At 35.9% G+C, this 24,400-nt stretch overlaps 1 protein-coding gene across 2 annotated transcripts; it reads right to left on the minus strand.

The window, feature by feature from the left end:
- Window positions 1-203: 203 nt before the first annotated feature.
- On the minus strand, window positions 204-23,983 carry LOC110441666 (POU domain, class 4, transcription factor 3-like). 2 transcript variants are annotated; one of them, XM_021484874.1, is made up of 3 exons: window positions 23,793-23,983; window positions 16,945-17,013; window positions 204-1,485 (listed from the first exon to the last, which is right to left on the minus strand). In XM_021484874.1, exons 1-3 carry the CDS (start codon window positions 23,826-23,828, stop codon window positions 601-603), a joined length of 990 nt encoding a protein of 329 aa, XP_021340549.1. In that variant the 5' UTR covers window positions 23,829-23,983; the 3' UTR covers window positions 204-600. The 2 variants fall into 2 exon arrangements, with proteins under 2 accessions (XP_021340549.1, XP_021340548.1); XM_021484873.1 differs by lacking the exons at window positions 16,945-17,013; window positions 23,793-23,983 and adding an exon at window positions 1,801-2,261.
- Window positions 23,984-24,400: the final 417 nt, after the last annotated feature.

Raw genomic sequence — 24,400 nt, forward strand, 5'->3', positions numbered from 1 at the left:
GTTTTAACATCTAAAGCAAGCTGTAAATACAGCTTACACAAATATTTAATACGCTGAGCTATGTTATATATTTTTACTTGCATGGAATGTTTTTAGTTTAAAACATATTCTGTGTATTGCGACATGTTAATAAATAAAATAAAATTGCTGCTCAAAATCAAAATATGGAATGGGCTATAAATAACTTAAAATAATTTAAACAACAATTAAAAGTTTCACAATTAAAATAAATTATTCTCTATTTACAAAAATAAAATCAACTTCATAAAAAGTCATGATCCATGTACATAGTTCTAAGAGCATTTCCTCAGGTACAAAAGGTTCGGTGGTGAGAAAAATTGGTATTAAAAACGAAAACGGTGAAATACCGAAGGGTCAGCGTAGCACAGCCCTGACCTTACAGACTCCTAGGTAACTCGACTGTAAGACTTCAATCTCGTCCTGTACTGGACACATAAACAATGAGGTAATTTCACGTGTTCGTTATCTCACATATCCAGTTACGTATCACTGACATGTATTCCCTGGATATGAGATTAATTATTCACATATCCAACAGAATGTGCGTGTAAAACGTCAAACATTTGTTCACAATAAAACTCAGTGGCCAGCTATCGCTGAAAATTTCATCCTTTTTTGCTTTTGTCGCTGATTGCAAAACCACACTCTTACTACATTTTTCTTAAGGTCCAATTTTTCTGCGATTTGAGCTATTTTTTCTCCAGAAGGTCTGGGTTGAACTGCGAAATAAGCCTCCAGTGACCTCTTTTCGGGCGCAGCAATAGATGTCCTCTTTCTTTTCTTTTCTGAGCAGGCAAGTCCTTGACCTTCAGCTTCCTTTTTTTCTCGTGCTTGTTTCTCAGCTTCCTCTAGCCAGGCTTGTAAGATAGGTTTAAGTGCTATCATGTTATTATGACTGAGAGTTAACGACTCAAACCTGCATATCGTGCTCTGACTGAGGGACCCGACCCCCGGAAGTTTGAGGTTAGCAAGTGCATTACCTACGTCTGCTTGTGTTACACCTAGTTTTATCCTTCTCTGTTTGAACCTTTCTGCAAAGGCTTCCAACTCCCTAGGGTCACACTCTGTGTCATGCATAGTATGGTGGACTGTGTGGTGCCCCCCAAACCCATGGTGATTGCCCATGGGATTAGGGTGCGAATACACAGGCGCGTACATGTTGTGGTGGTTCATGGGTGGGGAGTTGGCAATGCTCATGTGGTGGTCCGACATCCCACCCAGGGACATCGTGGGGTTAGATGTTAGCTGTTCAAGCATAACGTCGGTGGGGCCGAATGAAGGGTGGCTGTGCATCTGTAGCTGTTGGCGGGAAGGGGTGGCATTGTGACCCCCAAGGTCCGCTGTATGGCCATATAGTCCATCGTGTTTCATCATTTGTTGTGAAGATTGCTTAGAAATGTCAACAGCAGCCAAAACTTCAGCTCGTGCAAGTAACCCATCATCAACTCCACCAAAGAAATTTCCCTGAAAAACATAAGAGTAAACACACATGGTAAATAGACTAGTAGAGTAGGGTATATAAATAAAATATACCCGATAATGGTCGTGTTTGTACGGTGTACTTTTACCAGAGAGCTATTGTGTACCGACAGCTCAGGTAAAAAAACACATTGCTAATATACACACGGCATGTTCAATGCGAGAAGATAAAACTCACTTCATAAAATATGAAACATGGGAAATAATGAGACACATTGCGCGGGCTGGCTTAGAATAGCTAATAAAGGTGATTAAAAAGCGAAGTCGGCTCACACGCATTGACAGATTACAGCTACGTACCGTGGAGGTTGTCATACACCGCACACGCTCGGGGGAGCGGTAAGGAGGGGAGTACCTCCCCGAAATGTGTCCCGGGTTTAGGGAGTGGTGTAATCCAACCGTCTGTTTAGTGTTCATCATGGTTTGGCACAGTGCGGACATGACGAGAATGCAAGCGGCCTAAGGCCTGAGTCAATTCCTAGGAACAGCAAATTATAACCCACTTGCAGAGAAAGTTTCTAATGAGAACTGTGTACGAGAAACTGCCTATCGGCACTAAAGAAAAGGGAATTACTTTCTGTGTAGTACAGCACTCAATACCACAGCACCTGTCCTAGCCGCGCGCGCGTCACGTGGCCTTTAATTCATCAACCGTAGCGCATGCTCTGTTGAGTAGACAGTCATTAGGGTCAAACTATTTTCTCCAGAAATATGTTAGCCGTCATCACAGAAAGTTTTTGATTGTCGATATCAATGAAGCATTTGAGAGCTGAGGTGCCTGATCTTTGTTGGACTGTGAGCTAATCGACGTATCGATAAAGAGACAGGCATATTTGCTCGCCGCTAATGTGAGTGCCACCTTCCGGCGATGCCTACAAGATAAGTGTTGAGCTGGCCCTACTTTGGGTCTTAGGTGTGGTAAGGACGACCGTGTGTCCTCGTTGATACCCGCTACAGTTATTGTTTATTTACAGGTGCTAAGTATTTATAGATACTCTCGTCTTATTTCATAAAGGTAAATCGTTGTTAAACTTCAAATCCTTCTTTAATTCATGCTATTTTTTTCTTTTACGTTAGTTATGTATTTATTGTTTTCTTTTAACTCTACTAAAGTAATATTTTATCATATTTCCGGTTGAATAATTAAAATGTTTTCACTTTTCTTTAAATCATTCTATAATATGTTGATTTGATTTGTCCACCTCCTGGTCACAAACGTAGTACACCACGTTTCTAAACTTCTATTTCTTCTTGTGAATCTAAGTCTGCTCTACTCCCCTAAAATGTGTTAACGTCATGAAATATTCACATGGCTGGCAGCAGCGTGACGATTAAATTGCCTTCATTTTTAAGATTTTGTGTTTTCATTCTAATTTATAAAAAAGGTCGGTATCATGAATTTTAACCAAAAATAAAAGAGGAAATGTTAGTTGTTTAAGAAGTTTTATTAGAGCTTCTTTTTAACCATATTTCTGGAAATAGGAAATTTCATTAAACTTTCAGTATGAGCTTTGAAAAAATATACACATAAAGAGAAGCCGTTTAAAACATTTGGTAATAAAATTCTTAATGTATCTTACACTGTAAAGAAAACCTCTGTTTTGTCCTTTTGTGCCTAGTCGTTTTTATGTTTCTTTAGAAGAGACATAAACATGAAATATCCGAGCACGGCTCGGGAGGATAAAGTAGTTTCATCATCCGCCAATTTCTCCTAATTAAAGTGTCAAACTACAGTAGCTCTGATCCGCGAACGACATTCTATATCTCAATGCTTACACCACAGGAGCTCTTCAGGAAATCGTTGTACGGAGGAAGCTTTAGTCGATTCAAATTAGAAAATTTTCAAATTGTCGCAGCGGACCGCTAGATTTTATTGATGTAACGGGAAGAAAATTGTCGCACGTCAGTATCTCAATTACCCTAATCTATTTCAGCAAATTTCAAATTAGGAAATTGTCCATAAAGCTTCTTGATGCTGTCCTAAGATTGATTGTAATAAGTGATTCCAACAGGATTCCTAGGGACTAGAGCCATAAAACACACCGGCATTCAAATAACGTGTAGGAAAAGGGGAAATTAGAAATTAGACCAACAAATACGGGATCAAAGCAAAGGAAGAATGAACGGGTCTGTTTGTTTTCTGGTGAACAAAGCATATACAAAGTTTCAATATAAAGTAGTATAAGTAATATAGGACTGTTTTATTCAGAAGTATAATACGTGGATAACTTGAAACGTGCCTCTGCTTATATAATATATAGATTATTTTAAACAATGGGTATTTAGCATATTTGATGGTAAATTCCACCATATTCCTATAATCTATTTCATGTTTACCAAATAAATAAAACACAAGCTCCACATCACAGCACACAAAAGGATAAAATGTATTAATAATAATTCAAGCATCATATAGTACGATGTCGGTGAGACAGGACCAGCATGCCACTACGAGTCTGTGTAAGGTAATCTTTGAACCTGTGTCTGTGTATCTAGCTGTGGGGTTCTGGAGTCCCCTTGTGTAAAATATATCAATACCATAAACACGCGACGCGCTTGACAAATATGAGATATTGAGTGGAGACATCGATTTATATCAATATACAGTGCTGGCCTAAACAGTACCAGGGTGGGAGTTGTACGTACTAGCCGAGGGGCACACACCGTTAACACTCCCCATGGTATCTTAGCGGGTACTTCAATTATACGGACACTATAGGGACAGGCAAAAATAATTAATACTTTAATTAATATTTGTTTTGACTAAAGCAATCAAATCGAATTTGTTATCATCGAAGTAGATTTTGTTTTACATTTTAAATGTATTATTTAATGTAATTCGTATTATTCTATTAAGTTGTTATAAAAATAATTTTAATTAAAACTACATTTTATAAAGTCTTCATTGGAAGGAAATACCTTAATTCACATAGTAATTTACGTTATCGAAGTTTGCTCATATTTTGATATTGATAAAAATAAGATTATTCAAGAAGTTAATGTTGGAATATGTAATAATGGCTTTCAAAGAATTCAAATTTCCGTTCCCTGAGTAGATTTTTAATATAATATATGTAGCATGGTAATGTAAATAACTCTGATATCCGGTACCGTCCAATGTTCCTTACAACAAGTTACTGTAATGTATAAATTAGTCTTTTTCAATCATGTCTCAAGAAATAAGAATAAATTGACGAATATTCAATATCTGCAGTTGTACATATATATCTCAGCATGTATGCAAATAAACAATTGTGTTGGTAATTGTTACACGGCGCTAGGTGGCATGAATTGTGTAATAGTCAACTTAAGCACATTGTCACATTTTTTATACCTTCAAATAGTATTTAAAAAGGGTGAAATATTTCTTAAGATATATGATTAATTCCGAAAAAAAATGTTTTATCAAAGAAAAGAAAATCTACGTTTTTATTTCTGAAAATTTAAAATTATTGATCGTCTTATTTGTTTGATGATTGCCTCACGCTTGCGTCTCTATTAAAATAGAAAGATAATTGAAGCATTGAGAAAAGAAGAAAGGCACCTTTGCCACAATATTGTTAAAGCACAGGCCTATAGATACGGCAGTGCGATCACAGAATCGCTATTTAAAGAGACAAATTAACATGATCAGATCAATTTTATTTGGGCATTTTCGCGTGTTAATTACCCCTCAATAGCTTGTACTTAAAGTGTGTATTATTGAAAAAATCGATCTCTTTAGGTTGGTTTTCTTACTGCAGGAGCGATCAGCATGAGAGTTGCAACACCTGGTTACAATCACACTACAAACGAGGCGCACGAGGGGTTACATAGTTGTTTCTCACAATATTTAGTTAAATAGCATTTCATTCACCAAAATGTAATCATTGAATGTTAATCCAAGGTTGACTTTTTTGTCGTGACGGTGATCGATGACTGGTAATGTCGTGCCCTATTTCCGGAGTAGTTGTATATTAACCTCATCAAACATTTATCGTGAGTACCAACACTCTGAACCTGTACGCTATTCATGGCTGAGGACTCCATTCACAAACGTTCGTGTTTATTTACAAATTCTTCTCATATTGGCAGCAATAAGACTTTTGACAATTAATTTGTTGATATATTGAATCAAATATTTTTGGTGTAATTACATCTGTGCATTCTTTACCTTTGATTTAGCAGAGCGTACTTAAAATGAAATAAAAAATGCTAGCGAAAGAAAGAACAATTACTTTTGCAAAATATCTTCTTAATCTAATAAAAACCTAAGTTGATTTATTTGGTTTTTTAACAAATTAGTTTAGCTCAATTCTTAAATAATAAGAATATGTTTGTTTGTTTTTTTAAATTTCTTAAGTCGTTAATTTTTATAGTTTAATATATAAAGTTCCAGTACTAATAAAAGTAGTAATGATAATTTCCCTTATGCTAAAAAACATTTTTGTAATGTAATAATTATAATAATATACAACATTGGTATATCGCCCTATATGGTTTGCAAAATAACTTTAAGCGCTTTACAGCACATGAACGATGGTATGACTACTGTGACAGTTATAAATATTGTAAGTAAAAAAGGCATAAAAATCGGCATTTCCATCAGTTTTCCTCAATATTCTTAATAATAAATAGCAGGAGTTCATTTTGTTGAAAATAATTTTTTTTTACGTTTATCAGACGCTTTCATTTGTGGATATTTATTATCAATTTATTGTATTTCTGTTTGATATAATTAATTACTTTAAAGCAGAGTCAATTAGGAAGTAGAGATCGGATCTGACACATCGACGCTTCCTTCCGGGAAAATTTCCCAATGTGCTTGTGGCTAATCATATTGACCTTTGAACCACGCTAATCGCACGTGCTTTTTCCAGCTGCACGTGCCTTGGTTCTCATACAACTGAAAATTGATACGTGCACAGTGTCTGAGTTGATGACTTTTGAAGTGTCAATAATGACTGTGTCAAACACACGTGCTTGACTTTTGACTATAAATAAACAGTGTATGCAGACAATGGATTTTCATTAGTTGTAATCATTGGTTTCTGTTGATATGATAACTGTTTAGGATTAATTTGTTTATTTTAGGTTTAAATGCGAGAAATTAATTTGTTTTCAAATGAAGGAATGAAATCCGTTTATTATTTAAAGTTTTTGATGGTATTTAAAGACAGAAAACTAAAATTCATCGTGTGCATAATTGCGGCTTTTAACAATACATAGCAGTGCTTTAAGTAACAGTTATGTGCAGAAAACCACTAAAAGACACATATTTATTATAATTGACAATCGAAACTTCGATATATAAAGATTCAATTTCAAATACAACACAAACTAAATTGATATCTAAACTAAAAACAATTTATTCATGCCAAATTAATTTTATGATTTATTTCAAAATTTGTTTTATCTTATATTTTCATTTTATATTATTTGTTGTGTAATCCCCTTAATACCTTATGACAATTGCAATGGAATTTCGTATACAATGTACGGGCTGCAAAAATTATCGTCATAAGAAATGATTACTATGAGAAGAATAAAATCGAAAAAACAATATCATCAGAAAGAAATATTGTAAAATGAGGATGAGAATTATTGTATTAACTTGCAGTGTAATGAGGTAACTAAAATGAAGACTAACAAGTCATAATCAGGAGAAGAAAAAATAAACGTTTCTACAATATTGCCTTATTTTACATTGTTTAGAATGCCTTATGTTTTAACTTTGTTGCTTCTTAAATCAAGTAAACAAAATAACGGTCACGTCAACCCCGATAAATAATACTGTAGTCACTTAAACAAAACAAAATAAACAGAGGACACATCGACCAAAATAAAACATAGGTCCGTCAGCCAAACTAATAACGCAAAGGTAAAATTGACCAAAACAGACAGTGGTCACTTTACAGCAATTATATATAATTTATCAATTAAAAGATAAAAAGTTACATCATCAACCAAAACAAAACATTGATAATCTTCAACGAAAATAACACAATTTTCACTTTAACCATATCAAACAATTGGTCACATCAACCAAAATATGACAATGGCCAAATCAACAAAGATAAAATATACATGTAATAATACAATGATCACATCCACCAAAAATACAATTTCACTTCAACTTATATATTAAAATGGCCATATCAACCAAACAAATTAATCAAATAATCACATCCATCGAACAAATCAATGGTCGCTTCAACCAAAATAAACAATAATCACTCTAGAATTATGAAAATGAACAATGTTCACTGCAACCAAAACAAACAATAATTTTCACCAGAATCAAAACTAAGCATTTCTCTTCAACCAAAATGAAACAAGGCAACAAAAGATAATAACAAACAATGGTCATTTAAGCTAAATAAAGGTGGTCAATTTACGAAAATGATAAAACTGTGGTCACATCAACCAAAATAAAACTTTAGGCATTTCAGCATATAAAAATAACAAATAAAACCATGCTAACTTCTACACAAATAATACAATGCTCCTTTGAAATACAGCAATGGTTACATAACCAAAATAAAGGCGACAATGTCACAAAGCGTTCGATCTATGGTGTAGTTTATAAAACGCAAATCACAAATAAAAATGCTACCTCGACTGTGGAAACAATATATCAGTATTTTATACGAATACATTTGATCATATTTAGGTAAGGATTGTTATTAGTGCTATTCTAGATTTCCCTTTTCTTTACTTATCAATCTAGTGTTTGAGAACTAAAAGAGACAAACAGTTAAAGGCTTGATTTAAGAATATATCAGATCGTGTGACGATAATTTATTTTGGCTTTCATATCAAGATATGTACATATCAATTATAAAGTATAGGCAGATATAATGACATTAGTTTGTGAAGTAAATTAATACTGGACAAGTTGTAATTTATTTAAATGAAATAAAAAATAATGAAACCCAAGTTTAAAGTTCCAGTTATTTTAGACTAAACAACGATAATACATTCTACTAAAATAGCACAGAACAAGTAAAGGACCTGCCAGGTTCAATGAGACGGGTTGGAGCCTTTCAGACAATTGACTATCTTAAATGTTCGCCAATGACCGGTGGTCTTGCACACTACAGACATATGAAGAAACAACAGTCACACAAAGTCCATACAACTGACAGGAAAACTCTAGACCTATTGACTTTCAGTAACATGTGGCCAAAAGTATAGTGGAGAGGTACCCAGGGAATATAGCACCGAGTTATACCTAGAATTAATCTTGTTCCATTGCGATGAGAGGTTTGCAATCACTAATGGGCCAGTCCTGGCTGGGAGGGGAGAAACACTGTCGAGGGCTCGGGACGTTAACATCACAGCGGACGGGTGTTAACATGACAACCTTCACCCAGGTACATAAAGCACAGTCAGCTTTAAACACTTAACTAAACTTTAATCCACACATCTTACTTCATTTGTTAAAAATGAAAATTTAAAATAAAATGAAACCCCCCACAAATTAGGTTCCCTATATTATTCTAATTCAAGAAACGTTACAAAAAGTTTTATTTTAGATGTTTAAGACTAAATGGGGAAAAAAGGTAGGATGTAAAAGTGTCTAGCAAGTCGGCACTGAGAAGCGATGTGTTGGGAGAAATGTCATCACACATCTACATGTCCCGGCCAAAGTTTGAGCCTAGCATTAGTATAATCGATTTTGTTGTTTTGTTGTGTTATGGGCATACAATTAAGAAACTTATCAAACAAATTCCATTCACTTGGGAAGCAATATAAAACATCAAACTGGCTGCTCGGCACATGCCTACATGATACTGCCACTAATCCAGGACTGCTTGGGAATAGGCCGAACATTACAGATGACAAATGCGGTTGGTAATTTACCATAAACAATATGTACTATGACTCAGCTGAGTCAAGCATTGGTAGCCTCTTGACACATTAATTTTTTTATTTTTTATTAATCGATATGTTTTTCATAATAATTCAAATTGTGGGGGAAATCGTGTCACAAGATTCACACGAGTCGCCTTCTGATTATACAAACAGCAACACTTATGTTGCTTCGTTGTTACTTTTCTAAATTTCAATAAAAAAAATATGACTTCTAATTATGTTCAAGCTTGGAACAAAGTGATGTTTATCATCAGGTTGTAGATGTGGATTATAAGATTCGGCTATAAAAGTGGAGTATTATATTTGTTTATTGATTAGGTTTAAAACATCATGCTAGAGATTTTGATTTTAACATCAGGTCATAGATTTGGATCATAACATTAGGTATTTGGATTATATTGTCAGGTGAAGGATGTGTACTAAAACACACAGACAGAATACAGAATAGCAGATGGCTGGGCATACACAATCGAAATTGATACCTCAGCCGTACCAAACAACTACTTCATAAAAATCAATGCAATATGTGCTGAAGAATGGTATATTTAATAGAAAATAGATGCTGAACATCTCCGTTTGACAATATTTGTGAAGTAATGACGAGAGAGTCAGAGAGATGTATATCACATACTTAATTATGCGCGATATTGGTTCATGACAGACCTTCAGGCGACCAATTAGTCCACTGTTTTACCTCTATCGTTTATAATATGCAATGTATTCAGAAAATTTCATTGCAAATTGATACTAGTGCTTGTGGCAGTCAATTTCCTATCAAAATACAAACTGGTATTACTGGATCGCCAATGACAATATTTTGAAAGCAACCGGAATATGGAAGTTGACAACTTTTTAACTACGACGTAACCATTCTTCATTTTCACAATTATTTAATCAAGTAACATTTCTTGCAAATAAACATTTGGAAATGATCAATTTTCCTTGAAGACAGCTATAACAAACAAAAAACGAGCACTTGTCTGTTTTGAGGGATATGAGAAAATGTGACAATGGGAAAAACAAGTTTGGTGCCTAGCTAATGGTTTATTGGTTCGGGGATTAGATTTCATGTGATGGTGGTGAATTAAAATCTCCTTTCGTCAGACAGTCAGGCAATAAAAGCCTCCTATGATCAGACCATTATTCAGGAACATTTGTGTAATTAAGAAATATGAATGTCAAAAGTCCTCAAGATACCGCGGACGGAGTGTAAACATTAGCTTCTATTTGTTAGTGAAGCCCTAGGAAACAATACCCCAACGTGAATCAAGAACACAAGTCGACCCTTAATATCAGGTAACAAAAGCAATCGACGTGACACTTTCCGGCTAATAAATATACAACTGATTTACCGTCAGGATGCATGACGTACGTCACAGTCACGTCACAGTACGTACGGTGGAACTTTTGTGATATTTTCTAAAAATGTCGATCTTAACTGTCTGGTTGCAATTTTATGATTAATTTCAATATGTCTGAACATCATTTCAAGGCGACTGTCCATCAGAAATGTCATCGCCTCTATGGCAATCCCAGGGGTGGTGTGGCCTTATACTGGTAAACGTCAGCAGCAGATGGCCCCGACACCAACCCTAGCGTTTTGTGGGGTGGCAATACTTGGTAGCGGAGACCTAACACGTTACGGAATTAGTGTCAACTGGTAAAAATCATATTACATTCTTCCACTTCAAATACACACAGCACGGCGACACTGTTACCTCGCCCGGGCTAATAAAGACGGGAGTGGAATGGGGATAGAAGCTATCTACTTTACACCATTGCCTTCTTCACTGCTGAGGGCGAACACTTCGATTTGTCATCGTATAATCCAGCTAACGTTTCCCACCAATATCGCATGGGACAATGAACAAACTATCTTAGAAAAACAATGGCTGTAGGGACACCATGGAAAGGTCCGTGACTTGTTTTCCGGTGCAAATACCAACACCATCAGAGATCGGGACAAAAGAACATTTCAGGGATTCAATCCCAACACATGGAATGTGACGACATAGGCCGGGAGAGGAAGAGGAGGGGACGGTGGAGGAAGAGGAGGAGGATGGAGGATATATTATATTACCATTGTAAAACAGAATTATTAGTGACATTAAAGTAAAAGAGTAAAATTGTCATATGTTAAAAAACAGTCTGTGAACTTAAACCTGTACTTTTATAATAATTAGATGTTTCTGGATTCTGGATTTCCTTTCTTTTTCTATTTTAGATATTGTTATATTTGTATTTACTAATGATTATGAAAAAGATAGCGTAGTATTGATCAACCTAACTGCAACGTCAGTATATGTATACATGCATTTAAGTCTGTCTGAATTATGTACTTGCGTCAAAATCTTTAATTTTTAAACATTAACACCGTTTCTTCATAATAGCATATAAATTTAAATACCAATACTGATACTTTAAAGTGTTTATATATTTGTGTTGTAATTAAATGTAAATAATAAATATGATTTGTTTAGGTTTATAATGTATTGCAATACCAATTATTCAGTACGATCGTAACAGTAAGATGGGAAGCCATTTTAAAGAAAGAACATAACTTTAAAACAGCATCGTAAGTTCGAAAGTATAGACAATCGAACTTGCAATTTACACTGGTACCGTAATACATCGTAATACATCGTAATACGGTTGCACTCACAGACGCAGCGCGTGCAGTTGTTAGTGACGTGTTTTACACGAGAGGATACAAGCTAACACAGACACGTCAGGCCTAGAACACGTTAGGAGCAGGAAAAAATGATTGATTAAGCATCAGAAGAAACACGGGCGACTTTCTTGGTTAGACCGATCCTATTTCGGTAACAAACCGACTCGCCATACCACACAAATTCAATTAGCTATTTCCTATACGTGGAAACAAAATTAACACACCAGCAGCTATACGCTACCCATCATGTGATCTAGATACAAAAATGCTAAAATGTTTTTTTTTAGGTGGAATTGATTACCTGCTTTTGTTTGCGACCATAGAAATGTCTGGTAGTACGTAGAGAGTGAATAACTTACACGGCAAGGCAAAGACGGGCGATATCCTAAGGTAGGGCAAACAGGTGCACCTCGTACTCGAGGCACGCGCGATATCCTAGGATAGTACATCTAGTACTGGAGGATCGCGCGATATCCTCGGGTAGGACACACAATAGATACGTCTAGTACTGGAGGCACGCGTGATATCCTAGGGTAGGACACACAATAGATACGTCTAGTACTGGAGGAACGCGTAATATCCTAGGGTCGGACACACAATAGATACGTCTAGTACTGGAGGCACGCGCGATATCCTAGGGTAGGACACACAATAGATACGTCTAGTGCTGGAGGCTCGCGTGATATCCTAGGGTAGGACACACAATATATACATCTTGTACTGAAGGCACGCGCGATATCCTAGGGTACGACACATTCTATATACATCTAGTACTGGAGGCACGTGCGATATCCTAGGGTAGGACACACAATATATATACATCTAGTACTGGAGGCACGCACGATATCCTAGGGTAGGACACACAATAGATACGTCTAGTACTGGAGGCTCGTGTGATATCCTAGGGTAGGACACACAATATATACATCTTGTTCTAGAGGCACGCGCGATATCCTAGGGTAGGACACATACTATATACATCTAGTACTGGAGGCACGCGTGATATCCTAGGGTAGGACCCACAATAGATACATCTAGTACTGGAGGCATGCGCGAAATCCTAGGGTAGGACATACAATACATACATCTAGTACTGGAGGCACGCGCGATGTCCTAGGGTAGGACATACAATATATACATCTAGTACTGGAGGCAAGCGCGAAATCCTAGGGTAGGACATACAATATATACATCTAGTACTGGAGGCAAGCGCGAAATCCTAGGGTAGGACATACAATACATACATCTAGTACTGGAGGCACGCGCGATATCCTAGGGTAGGACACACAATAGATACATCTAGTACTGGAGGCACGCGCGATATCATATCCTAGAGGACACATAATAGATACATCTTGTACTTCAGGAACGTGAGATTCCAGGGTAGGACACACAATAGATACATCTAGTACTGGAGGCACGCGCGATATCCTAGGGTAGGACACACAATAGATACATCTAGTACTGGAGGCAAGCGCGATATCATATCCTAGAGGACACATAATATATATCTTGTACTTCAGGAACGTGAGATTTCAGGGTAGGACACACAATAGATACATCTAATACTGGAGGCACGCGCGATATCATATCCTAGAGGACACATAATAGATACGTCTTGTACTTCAGGAACGTGAGATTCCAGGGTAGGAAACATCTAGTACCCGACTGACAACGTGTGTCAATGACACGAAGGCAACAGAGATTATCAGTATAGAAGGAGCTGATATATGTGACACGATTTTCTTACAGTACATAGTTATTTAAACATTTATGAAGGAGGGAAAACATATATATATATACATATCAACACTTGTGCATATCTATCATAGATATGTGAGATAAACAAGTTTAATTTAAGGTGTATTTTTCATGAAGAGAATAACAAAGAAGGGGATGAAACTGTGTGTCTTTGTAATTAATACATTACGTACAAGTTTTAGGAAATGATCATGCTACAGACAATGGAATCAGGTATACAAAATTAAAAAAGCGATGAAATAATATGGTTATTAATCAAATATATAATTCATGAAAGAATACCAGATTATAACTGAAACCATCGATCATCTAAATTATCAACGTCAATTATGACAAAGCGAAACTCAAAAATATAATATTCCTATCAACACTGTGACAAAGGGGGATGTTTGCGACGGCGAGTTACCTCTACCAGGAGAACTGGCAACGATAATGCAAACCCCGAATGCGCTATGGAGTGGTCATAAAAGATGATATTGAGTGCCAAGAACAGATCTTTGGTGGAGCCGGTCGGGACAACGAACTCTAGCCAAACACATTTTCAATTTTTCAAATAAACAAATGAAAAGCCCAGGAGACTCCCTACCTCATCGACTACCTTTCATCCTTACAGGTAACAAACGTTATGCTGGCAGACTCCCTTTTTTGTTCATTTACAGTTTCTACAGGTGAGTCATGTATCAATCGGTTTTATTTCCTTCTCAAGCTGGTGTACAGTTATTGTATTAAGAGCACCAGACGGGTAGACTGTAGTTACAACACGGGCAAAACGGTTACAAGCTTTGTTAGATTGAGTTTCTCGGCTATTATTTGTGAAGTCAGATATTTTATTGCGTTTTACATCGTTGTTTTTTTCTTAATCTCCGTACTCTTAGTTGTTACTGACTATTGGGTGAGTAAATCTGGTGTTACAGTACCCATAAGGGGCCATATCTGGTCCTTCGGGGCCTTCAAAGTACCCCCACAGACGCTAGCCGAGAACAATGGCGCTGGGGGTCTTATCCAGCCATTAATCAGATCCGGTCCAGATATGCATCACGTGACTATTATACAATAGTCCATATCGTGTATAACATGATGACAAATACCTCCAATTGTGTTTTCTATAAAAATGTATCCCGTCCACACAGATATTTCATATTTATATCTGTCTGTATCCTTTCATCTGCTGGATCGAACACGTCCAGAGTGCTCACACCTTTAATTACGTGATGACGTGATTCCAGTTATGAAGTTCATGTCACATTCAAATCAACATCAAGATGATACCATTCGGATCGAGTTTCTTTTGAAGAAACAATACGGCATCACTTCACTTTGACATTTCATCATTTTTCAAATAATTTGTGGTCAGGTTTAATTTGCTTTAAATTACAAACAAAACCTGCCAAATTTAATTCATGGTAATGTCTCGGGGTGGAGAGGAACACTAATTGGAGAAAGGATTCTGGTTCAGAGATCCGGAATAAGATCGGATGAGCGGGACGATGATTAGATTAACAGGGTAGAGAAGCGACGATGTCAATGACCCGAGCAGAAAGGAAAGCATTTAACCATATGTTCCATGGTAAACTAGTCGTCTGTCCCGTTCCGAACGTCAGCTTTTTACAATGTACGGCATAACGTTATGATCGGTAGAGTTAATATATTTTATGTACTCATATTAAGTATACTTGATATTACATATTGACTATTAAATTATGTCTTTTTCATTCATTTAGTGTCCAAACAAAACACAGATAGCTGACGTTTAAATATGCAAAAGGAAGCTAGAAAATAATTCTTTGAAGTGCAAATATGATCAAGCTTACTACTATGTCTAAAATAGGTGTTTGTGTAACAGGCACCTCTCTGATATAGCATGGATGTCACGATGAGTATTAGCACGGGGACCACGGACTTAATGGGTCTTATAAAGGTGCTAGGACATAAACCAGGGACAGACAAGTAAATGCTGATAGATCATAAACATGGACTGAGTCATGCTTCCGGCGCACTTATATCAACTACGGAATTAGATTATCTAAGTCCTTGTATCAACACGCAAAAACTCCTGGGATATCTCCATAAAAATATTTCTTTCTATTTCTTGCATTTCTAACCGATAATTACTTTTTCTAGTTTTAAATGAAGTGTGGTTTATCATCTGGTTAAAAGTGGTAATTAACACCCGATTAAATTGTATTGCAGGTGAGTATAAGTGTGTCTGTGACAAGATCGTTCAGGTAAGATGGCTACCGGAAGTTAGGTAGGTGCAAACGATCTAACACAGGGTTTGTGTAAAATAGAAAACGATTACAAGAAAGCCTTGATCATTTAAAATCCATTTGTGAGGTTTTCGTCCTTGTTAAATTGTGATCGCTGTACACCTTCGTTCTTAGGCGTAAACTAATCGATATGGTTGTCTCTCTGGTAGTATCACGTGACCAAGGCTTTTTATTGCGACTCGGTACAGAGGTAGGGCAAGGGAAGTAACTCCTATATATTTCAGGCACAAAAGATAATCGCGTGTGTACTTGTATTGAACTATCGAGACGTTATCAAAAAAAGGGAAAATCAATACTCCTTTGAAAGGTAATTAACCTCACGGACAGAACGAGACGTGGATACCTGAGCTACAACCTTGTATTCATGATAGAAACCATTAGAAATAAAGGAGATTTCAATTCAGTCTTAACTTATAAAAAAGGTGCCAATGTACTATTCTTAACAATCCAGTAAGTTTTGTTTCAAAAGTTCTGTTATTTTCTCAGAGAATAATTTTATTATGTAGTGTTGATGTCTCGTCATCAAGACTGTCTGCCTAAAAAATGTGTTTACTTTGTGGACTTGCGTGTTTGAAAAAACCCGTGCAGAAAGTCACGTGCTTTGTTAGATTCCGAATAACGCTATCTTTGAGATGTTACAAGCAACATATGTTTATTGTATCGATCACTGTGAATTTGTCCTTATCTGTTTTGCTTGATATCCTGTAATTGTATGTATCATTAACAACTATCCATCATGTTCTACATATACATTACCAATACATTCTTGACGAAATATTGTATACACTGAATACTGACATGGCATTTACCTAATACTTACCTGACACTTAACAATTAAATTGGGTAACTTATTTTAAAATATGGTTATTATTGAATAAGACGTCTTACCTTATTCCACAGGTACTGGTCATGTTCTCCTCCTGAGAACTCGCGCGCTGACCCCAGTGTCGTTAACGTCTACAACGAAACAAAAGGAAAGTCAGCATCCAATGTGAATACATCAACATCTAATCCAGGTCCGATATATCAACAGTTTCACGCTCAACATAACAACAGTTCATGTTCAATTTAACAACAGTTTCATGTTCGACCTAGTAACCGTTTTGAGTTTAATTCAAAAACGGTTTCACAGTTTTATGTTCAACCTAACAACAGTTTTCATGTTTAATATACCATGTTTGTTTCATGTAGGAGAGTGTTTATGACGCCACTTGAAATATGTACTTCGATACTTATTTTCTGTAATTTTTCACTTTTCAATCCCATGTTTATGTATTGTTAAAACTGTCATATGTCCAGAGTCAAACAAAGAAGTACAAATGTACGACAGATGTAAATTGTGTAAGTAGGCAAAACCTGATATATACATAAAGGAGCTCTACATGTGTATGTTTGAATCAACCAAATAGACACACACGTGATATATGTTATGATGACAGTGGCGGATCCAGAGGCTTTTTTGGGGCTTCAGAACCCCCCTACCCCCATCCCCCACCCCTATCCTAATNTAAGTAACTAAGATACAATGCATATACAGTAAGTAACTTAACAAAGACCTTTTATGTGCTAAGTGTAGACAAGTACCCATATAGACAAAGACTTGATTTATACAATAAGTAACGAATTAAAAAACCAGTAAAATAGTTAGATACGTTTGTCAGAAGACAAGATCTGGTGTAAACATTAAGTAACTAGACAAAGACTGGAGTTATGCTTGGTTTGTTTGTGTTCTATGTCCTTTTAACTTTTTTTCATATTTGATACAAATTAAAACAATTGTTTAGCAAACAGAAAGAGAACCAGGAGACACGAGTGTCATGACACCAGCGGTTACGAAGATGTATCTGTCAATATTAAACAACAACAGGAATTGACAGTATTTACTGAAAGTTATCTGTAGACATAAATTAATTATATTTTTGTTTAAATACTTGAAACTTGAACTTGTCATTATTATATCTACGTATATCTACCTGCCTTCCAAGCGTTGGTATAAGATAATTACGGTGATAAAATCGTTTAAAGGGAAAGGCATGATATCAATTTCTGAAGTGTATTATTAATTAATGAAAGATCTAACTGAGTATTCTATACAGTTATCTTTTTTACACTATCAGCTTGTAAAAATGCGGAAGTCCTGGCATTTAATTAATATAACCATCTAAATCTTATTGGTATTCTTCCCGGCACGCGCCAAATAAACTGTAAGATTGATATCATTTCCGGGTCAGATTCCATAAAAAGGAATTCGATATTAAATTTGTGGTGTTATATAATAAACAAAAAGAGATTGTTCAGTAACCCTAAAGTTGGATATTAGAAATTAAATATTACACCTGTAAGATCAAAGTAGCGACAGAACAGGTGTCGAGCCTACGACTGCGGGGCTATACTGTACATCTGTCCCCGCCTCAGTGTAGAATTTCAACGCCTAACGCGACATAAATTGCCCCTAATACGTGATCGGTCAGCGATCAGGTGTAAATTGGTCAGTCATTTGAAGAATGGTCATTCATTGGAAGATTGGTCAGATAAATGACCAATCGTTTACTGTATAATCGATAATTATGTAACAAATTCCCCTCTCTGAATTATTTAATATAAACATGTGTTGGCTTTGTTTTACAAAGGCGCGAAATCAAAAACGCTCACCTTTTGAATGTGACATCATCTCTGGCGATTACTTATTTTAAACAATATTACTTAGACGGTTTAAATGGTTACAAAGATGACCATTTTTGTTTTCAATACCTTTAATCATTTCACAAACCTATATTTCCTTTGTATGGTGTCTGCCCAAATCAGCGTTAAATAAGTTTATATGTAGGCCTGTGTACTTCTATACCCAACAGTAAAATACCTTTTAACACAGACATTTCTACCCCGGGATATGCTCCAGGAGGGTTATCCACTGTCTCTATTCGCAATCTACTCTGATTATTTTGAAATTAAGTAAATAAAATTATAGCAATGTATACTGCAACACTATGACGAGGATGCGTGTAAACGGATCTTGGGTTGGGGATATGTGCCACGCCCCTGTGACGAGGACTATCCACATAGAAGTCATGTGATGGAGTGCTTAGTAAAACTAAAACAGATGTAGCTCTGAATCGTACATATATATGGTTATATACGTCTCTGCGCTGAGACAAACAGCGTTATCTATACATATAGAATAGAATAATATATAATTAATACAAATTCAGAATTGTGGTGATATTTGAATAAATATGGTGATACTGTGATAGAATGTTCATTTCTAATAATATTCAGGTTCTGTATCTATTAATATGACGAATAAAATGGTTTAGTTTCGTAAAAGCTAGTGTCTAATAGAATCTATATTTGCTTATTTTTGTTTTTTAATTAATAATTTATATCAAATAAAACAGAACATGTTCAAAAGTCAAATTAAGACGTTTAATATCGTTTATTATCAAATTAGTTATCTTTGTTTTACAGAAGAGTCTCCGCTCATGTGTCGGTAACTCTCGAATGAAATCCTCTTTTATAAAACGTTTATTTCCTTATAAGAAGAATCGAGACATGTTCGTGACTGCTGAGCTATCGTTTCATCAATGACAGCGAAAACACATTTCCGACAAGTTTCCTTTTTTCTAAACGCAACACAAATGAGGACAATCTAAACTCCGGATCCGAACCCGGGAGCCGCTTACAACACGGAAACTGTCAGAGCTTGCTGATTTCCGCCTGTGAGCCATTTAAAATCTCGGGTCTTTAGATCTTCCACGATCGGATTATTCCCCTCCATTAGATCTGAATTGGTCTCTAACGGGACCTTACAACACATGTTTATTTCCGTCTCGGCCCTTTGAAGGGACTACAGAGCGATATAGTCAATTCTAGCGGGTGCGCAAACAGGTGGTGAATAGAAGTATCAGTGAGAACTCACCTGTTCGCCGACTACCTGGGCGATAACTTAATTAACGGTAAATTGTCAAACAACCTCGCCGTACTTTATTAGTTTATATGTACCATACGGCGAGTACATCCGAAAGACAATGGCCAAAAATATTTTTAAAACATAAAAGGTTTGAGAAATATACGAGATCAAACAAATGAGTTGTTATGTTCTTTATTAGAAATCTACTGATATTAAATAACAAGGAGTATAACATACTGAAACATACGGTATAACAGTAAAACCCAACTTCAGAAAGCATAATTAAAAAGTGAAACATTTAATTATAGGGATGAAAGTAGCTAGTCTCTAATTTTGATAAAATTTCAAAGGGTAACACTTACGTTTTCTTCTGTAAAATTATTGATGAAAACATAACTGTAAATTATTGAGCAGGCTAACTCGAATTGGTGTTTGGTACACGGAAGTGACTACAGAGTAAATGTGAAATAAAATTATATGTATAATTCAAAGGTTTAATAAAAAGTTCAAATAAACGGAGACGGTGGTTAATACCAAACTGAAAACAAAAGTTGTAATGATCCGAGAAGTTATCGGTGTAGTTTAATATAAACACTGTATAATTGTCATTTCCTCTTTTCATGATCCAGTTGAACATCCATTTATCATTATTAAGTTGTTATCAATTCTTCAGAATTCTAATTCAAAAAGTAATAATTTGATTTATAGAATTTTTATAACGCGTTGCAAATGGAATAAAAAGTATTTTAGTTTTGTTTCGACGCATGGAAAATAACAATTTGAAATCTAAACAGCAAAGCGGACACGTGTGCCGGATAGTCAGCTAACGGGTGCGTGCTATAATTCAACGGTTTATTGTCAAATAATAGGAGCAAACATCTGATATGAGTGTTACCCCCGGCAGGTAGGAGAATGAATCTAACGATTAATTAACACGATTCAATGGATAAAGAAAATATCTGATTTTAAAACGACAAGTATTATTAATATTAGCATCCGCTCAAATTTCATTACGTTTTAAACATTATTAAATAACCATCGTAGGATCTCTCTATTATTTGGTAATTTTTTAAAAGCTTGTAACAATTGCTTTATGTGATAAAAATAATGAAAATCCTGACATTATTGAAAAAGACCGAATAATGAAATAGTCTGTTAGATTTGCGCTACCGATTCAAGGTTTAGAGAGCTACTTCTTCAGTAATCCTCACTCGTTTTAATTAATTCAGGTTTGAAATAATTGTAATAAAAGATACGGGATCCAAAATACGGACGCTATGTGTTGATATTAGCTAAGACTAAGTGGTTTTTATTATTAGAATGAAATTCGCAGCAGGCATCGATGTTTTTTTGTAAATGCCGATAAAATTAACATTGTTCAAATATTAGTTAACAATATCTAACGTTTCTCGACAAAATGTAATTATTGTCGCCGTAAATTCGCTCTCTGGCATCGACTAACGGTGATGCATGCAATTAAACAATTGTTTCACAAAACTATAAATTCTTAGCAGGCCCTAACGAGAAATTTTATCATTCCCACCTCAACAATCTTATCAGAAAAAGTCATCTGTGATCAATTGTAACCGATTTATTACAAAGTTATTTACCCAAGGTGCCCAGGGAAAACATGGATGAACTAGCTCTTCAATGGAATAGTAATTTGTAATTGTCGTAGCTACTCTTCTGAGGGAAAAGTCATTTGTTTAAATATTATCAGACAAATAATGTTCCGTTTACGGCTGACAATTCTATTACGAAAATCTACACTCAAGCGACCTCTAGTTCCGGGGCGAGAGGCTGTCGAGTCACACAGGGTAAGAAGAGGTTGGGAGGGTTGACAAAGTTCTACAACAGGGTAAATGACTTAGGGAGGGGAAGGGGAGGGGGGAGGGGGGGGGGGTAACTTTTCCGGGGTACCGGGGATGGGGTACACGTATACAGCTGCCGACATATTTAGTTTAACACCTATGATAAAACAATATTATGTTACAGAAATTGTTGCAAATAAATTGCTTTCTGTTAGAGTGAATGCTAATATCGGGTTTCATTTAAACCTGTTAGATACGATGTTCTTTGATGCAGTCTGAGGATATTGTAGCGAGTGTCGGAGGAAAACACACAACTATCTATTTACCGTAATTCGAAAGGTGTCACCAACTCGTAACTTAGAGACGTCCAGCTGTATTGACTTAAATATCAATGGTTTAATCAATTTAAAAAGTGCGCGCCACCTCTTGTACAATTAAATGTAATGAATGTCTGTTTGATCACATTGTATTTTATTTTATCACGAAAGCCGACCATTTTCTCAAAAAGGTGAATGAAATCTTGATAAATCTACGTTTTTTCCTCCTGCTTGCAAACCATTATTTTTAATGATTCTTTTTACCTATGACTGAAGCAGAAATATTTTGTTCTGAAGGAAATTGAATCCCTGAGATAACATGTTTTACCTGACCGGTAATTGTTCCCTATAACGGTGCCTCTCGTACCTGTTGGACACGCAAAATACCTGATGGATATCATTACAGATACAGCAATGTTTATACGCTCACAAGTGGAGATGCATTTTATTAAAAGAAGACAATTGAAATGGAAAAGGAAAAAAAAAAAAAAGTTTGTTTTACATAAATTTTGCCAAAGTTATTATAATCATTGTGTCGTCTAATGATTCAGCACTTCCGGTTTATTTTGCTTTAATTCTAACAAATATATATAGAGTACTGATGACAAATTTTTAAATCACAGAGATGACATTACTTTTCCATGTGTGTCCGTAATAGAGTTGTTATGACTAGAAATGGATGGTTTAATGTCGTACGTTTCTTTTTGATGAGAGAAAGTCTAAAACATGAAGGACTCGCGACTGTCTAGAAGTTGCGTTCCGATCCAATGGACCTCTAATTAATATCCGAAACAGGCCGGAGTTTCAGGAGCGGTTTACGGACGAACAGTAAAACAGTAACATGCATTTTAAGATCTCAATCATTATCCCAACTGTTTTAATTGCTAATGGGCTTTAAATGATCGTTTACTCTAGGCTGAACGTTTGAATGTGTTTGTTTGAAATAATGAGTTAAAGAGATTTGATAGGACTAATGAAAAGGGTTAAGAACCCTCCCGAACAGAAACATTTTCAAATATGAGACTATTAAATAATGCTTTGTACAATACTATAACCCTGTCACATGGTTACAAAATATAGCCGTGTATGCGAATAAACTGAAGAAAAAATCGCAATTATTTATAAAAGAATTACTTATTTTACAATATAAATGTAATATATAATTTATAATGATCAACAAGATAATTGGTTGAGACTTTACGTATACTTGTCATATCATATAGGTATATGGTGTTATTTTAATATAAGTAAGATTTTACCTGTAATTATGAAAAATAGAATCCGTCCTGGTGCGCAGGTGACTACTACTTATCTACCTGTGATACACTTGTCACTGCACTCGGATTATATCATGTAGTCCAGCCAATACTTATATATTAATATATAGCCGGAATGGGGGGTCCCTAATTAAGAAATATTTTATGAAGCGACGGATTACCGGTTGATTGTATAGTATATCGGAATTGTAAATAAATAAAACCCGGGCACAACTGCCGGCGATATTTATAAAAGTTGCATGCAGGCATCGTTAATGAGTGAGCATGTTACTGTGGCAGTAAGCCAGTCGCTTCAGCGTAAACTTCATGTCGCTCGTTTAATATTTCAAAATCTGTTTCCGATGCATATAGTATCGGGCAGAAAGATGCATTAATGATTTAAAGAAAACCGGAAAGTCTCCGGTAAAGAGACTGAGTAGCGTACCTGGTGAGGATGGTGATACAGTCCATAAGATGACATCTCGGACGCAGCAGTATTCGACAATCTCTGCGTTTAGTTGCTGTTCTCTTCGTCCTCAAGGTAGTTAGAAATATTTTTCTTTAAAACAGTCCCTCTGAACGAAAGCAAGGTAACCCCGCTAAATTGTGCTTCTTTTCTCGTAAATAATGAGTGAGGTATCCTGTCCATGTTTTTAAAGGTGCATTAATATCATTATACCATGGTTAATCAATTGACTTTACCGAGCGCCGATTGGTTGAGACACCGTCCTGTGACGTGAAAATGGGCGGAGCTTTTTCACCTGTGTTCATAAAGGCTTCAAAGAGACCACCGCCGACTGGGTTGAGACGGTATGGGTTGTGCGCACACCTTGACTCGGGACAACCGTATTAGCCATATGTCAGTTACGAGAAATGAAAGTAATGTCTGAACATGGGGGAAATGAATCTCCGAGGATAGTTGGCCAACAATATCCTGGTTACTAAACACAACATGTAACTTTGTTAGTAAAACCGCAAATTCTAATCCCAATACCCAATTTTACACTGATTTTCTCCTTTCCAATCCACCGCGATCTTAAGCTTGGGAAACCT

This window comes from Mizuhopecten yessoensis, unplaced genomic scaffold, assembly GCF_002113885.1.
Source record: "Mizuhopecten yessoensis strain PY_sf001 unplaced genomic scaffold, ASM211388v2 scaffold716089, whole genome shotgun sequence".
NCBI lineage: Eukaryota > Metazoa > Mollusca > Bivalvia > Pectinida > Pectinidae > Mizuhopecten > Mizuhopecten yessoensis.

Bases quoted from the DNA above. Each gene is read 5' to 3' on its own strand.
- LOC110441666 (XM_021484873.1), bottom strand. From the start codon at position 1,941: ATGTCCGCACTGTGCCAAACCATGATGAACACTAAACAGACGGTTGGA. The intron at 1,486-1,800 runs GTACGTAGCTGT...TATGTTTTTCAG, and splicing joins GGTGTATGACAACCTCCACG to GGAAATTTCTTTGGTGGAGT.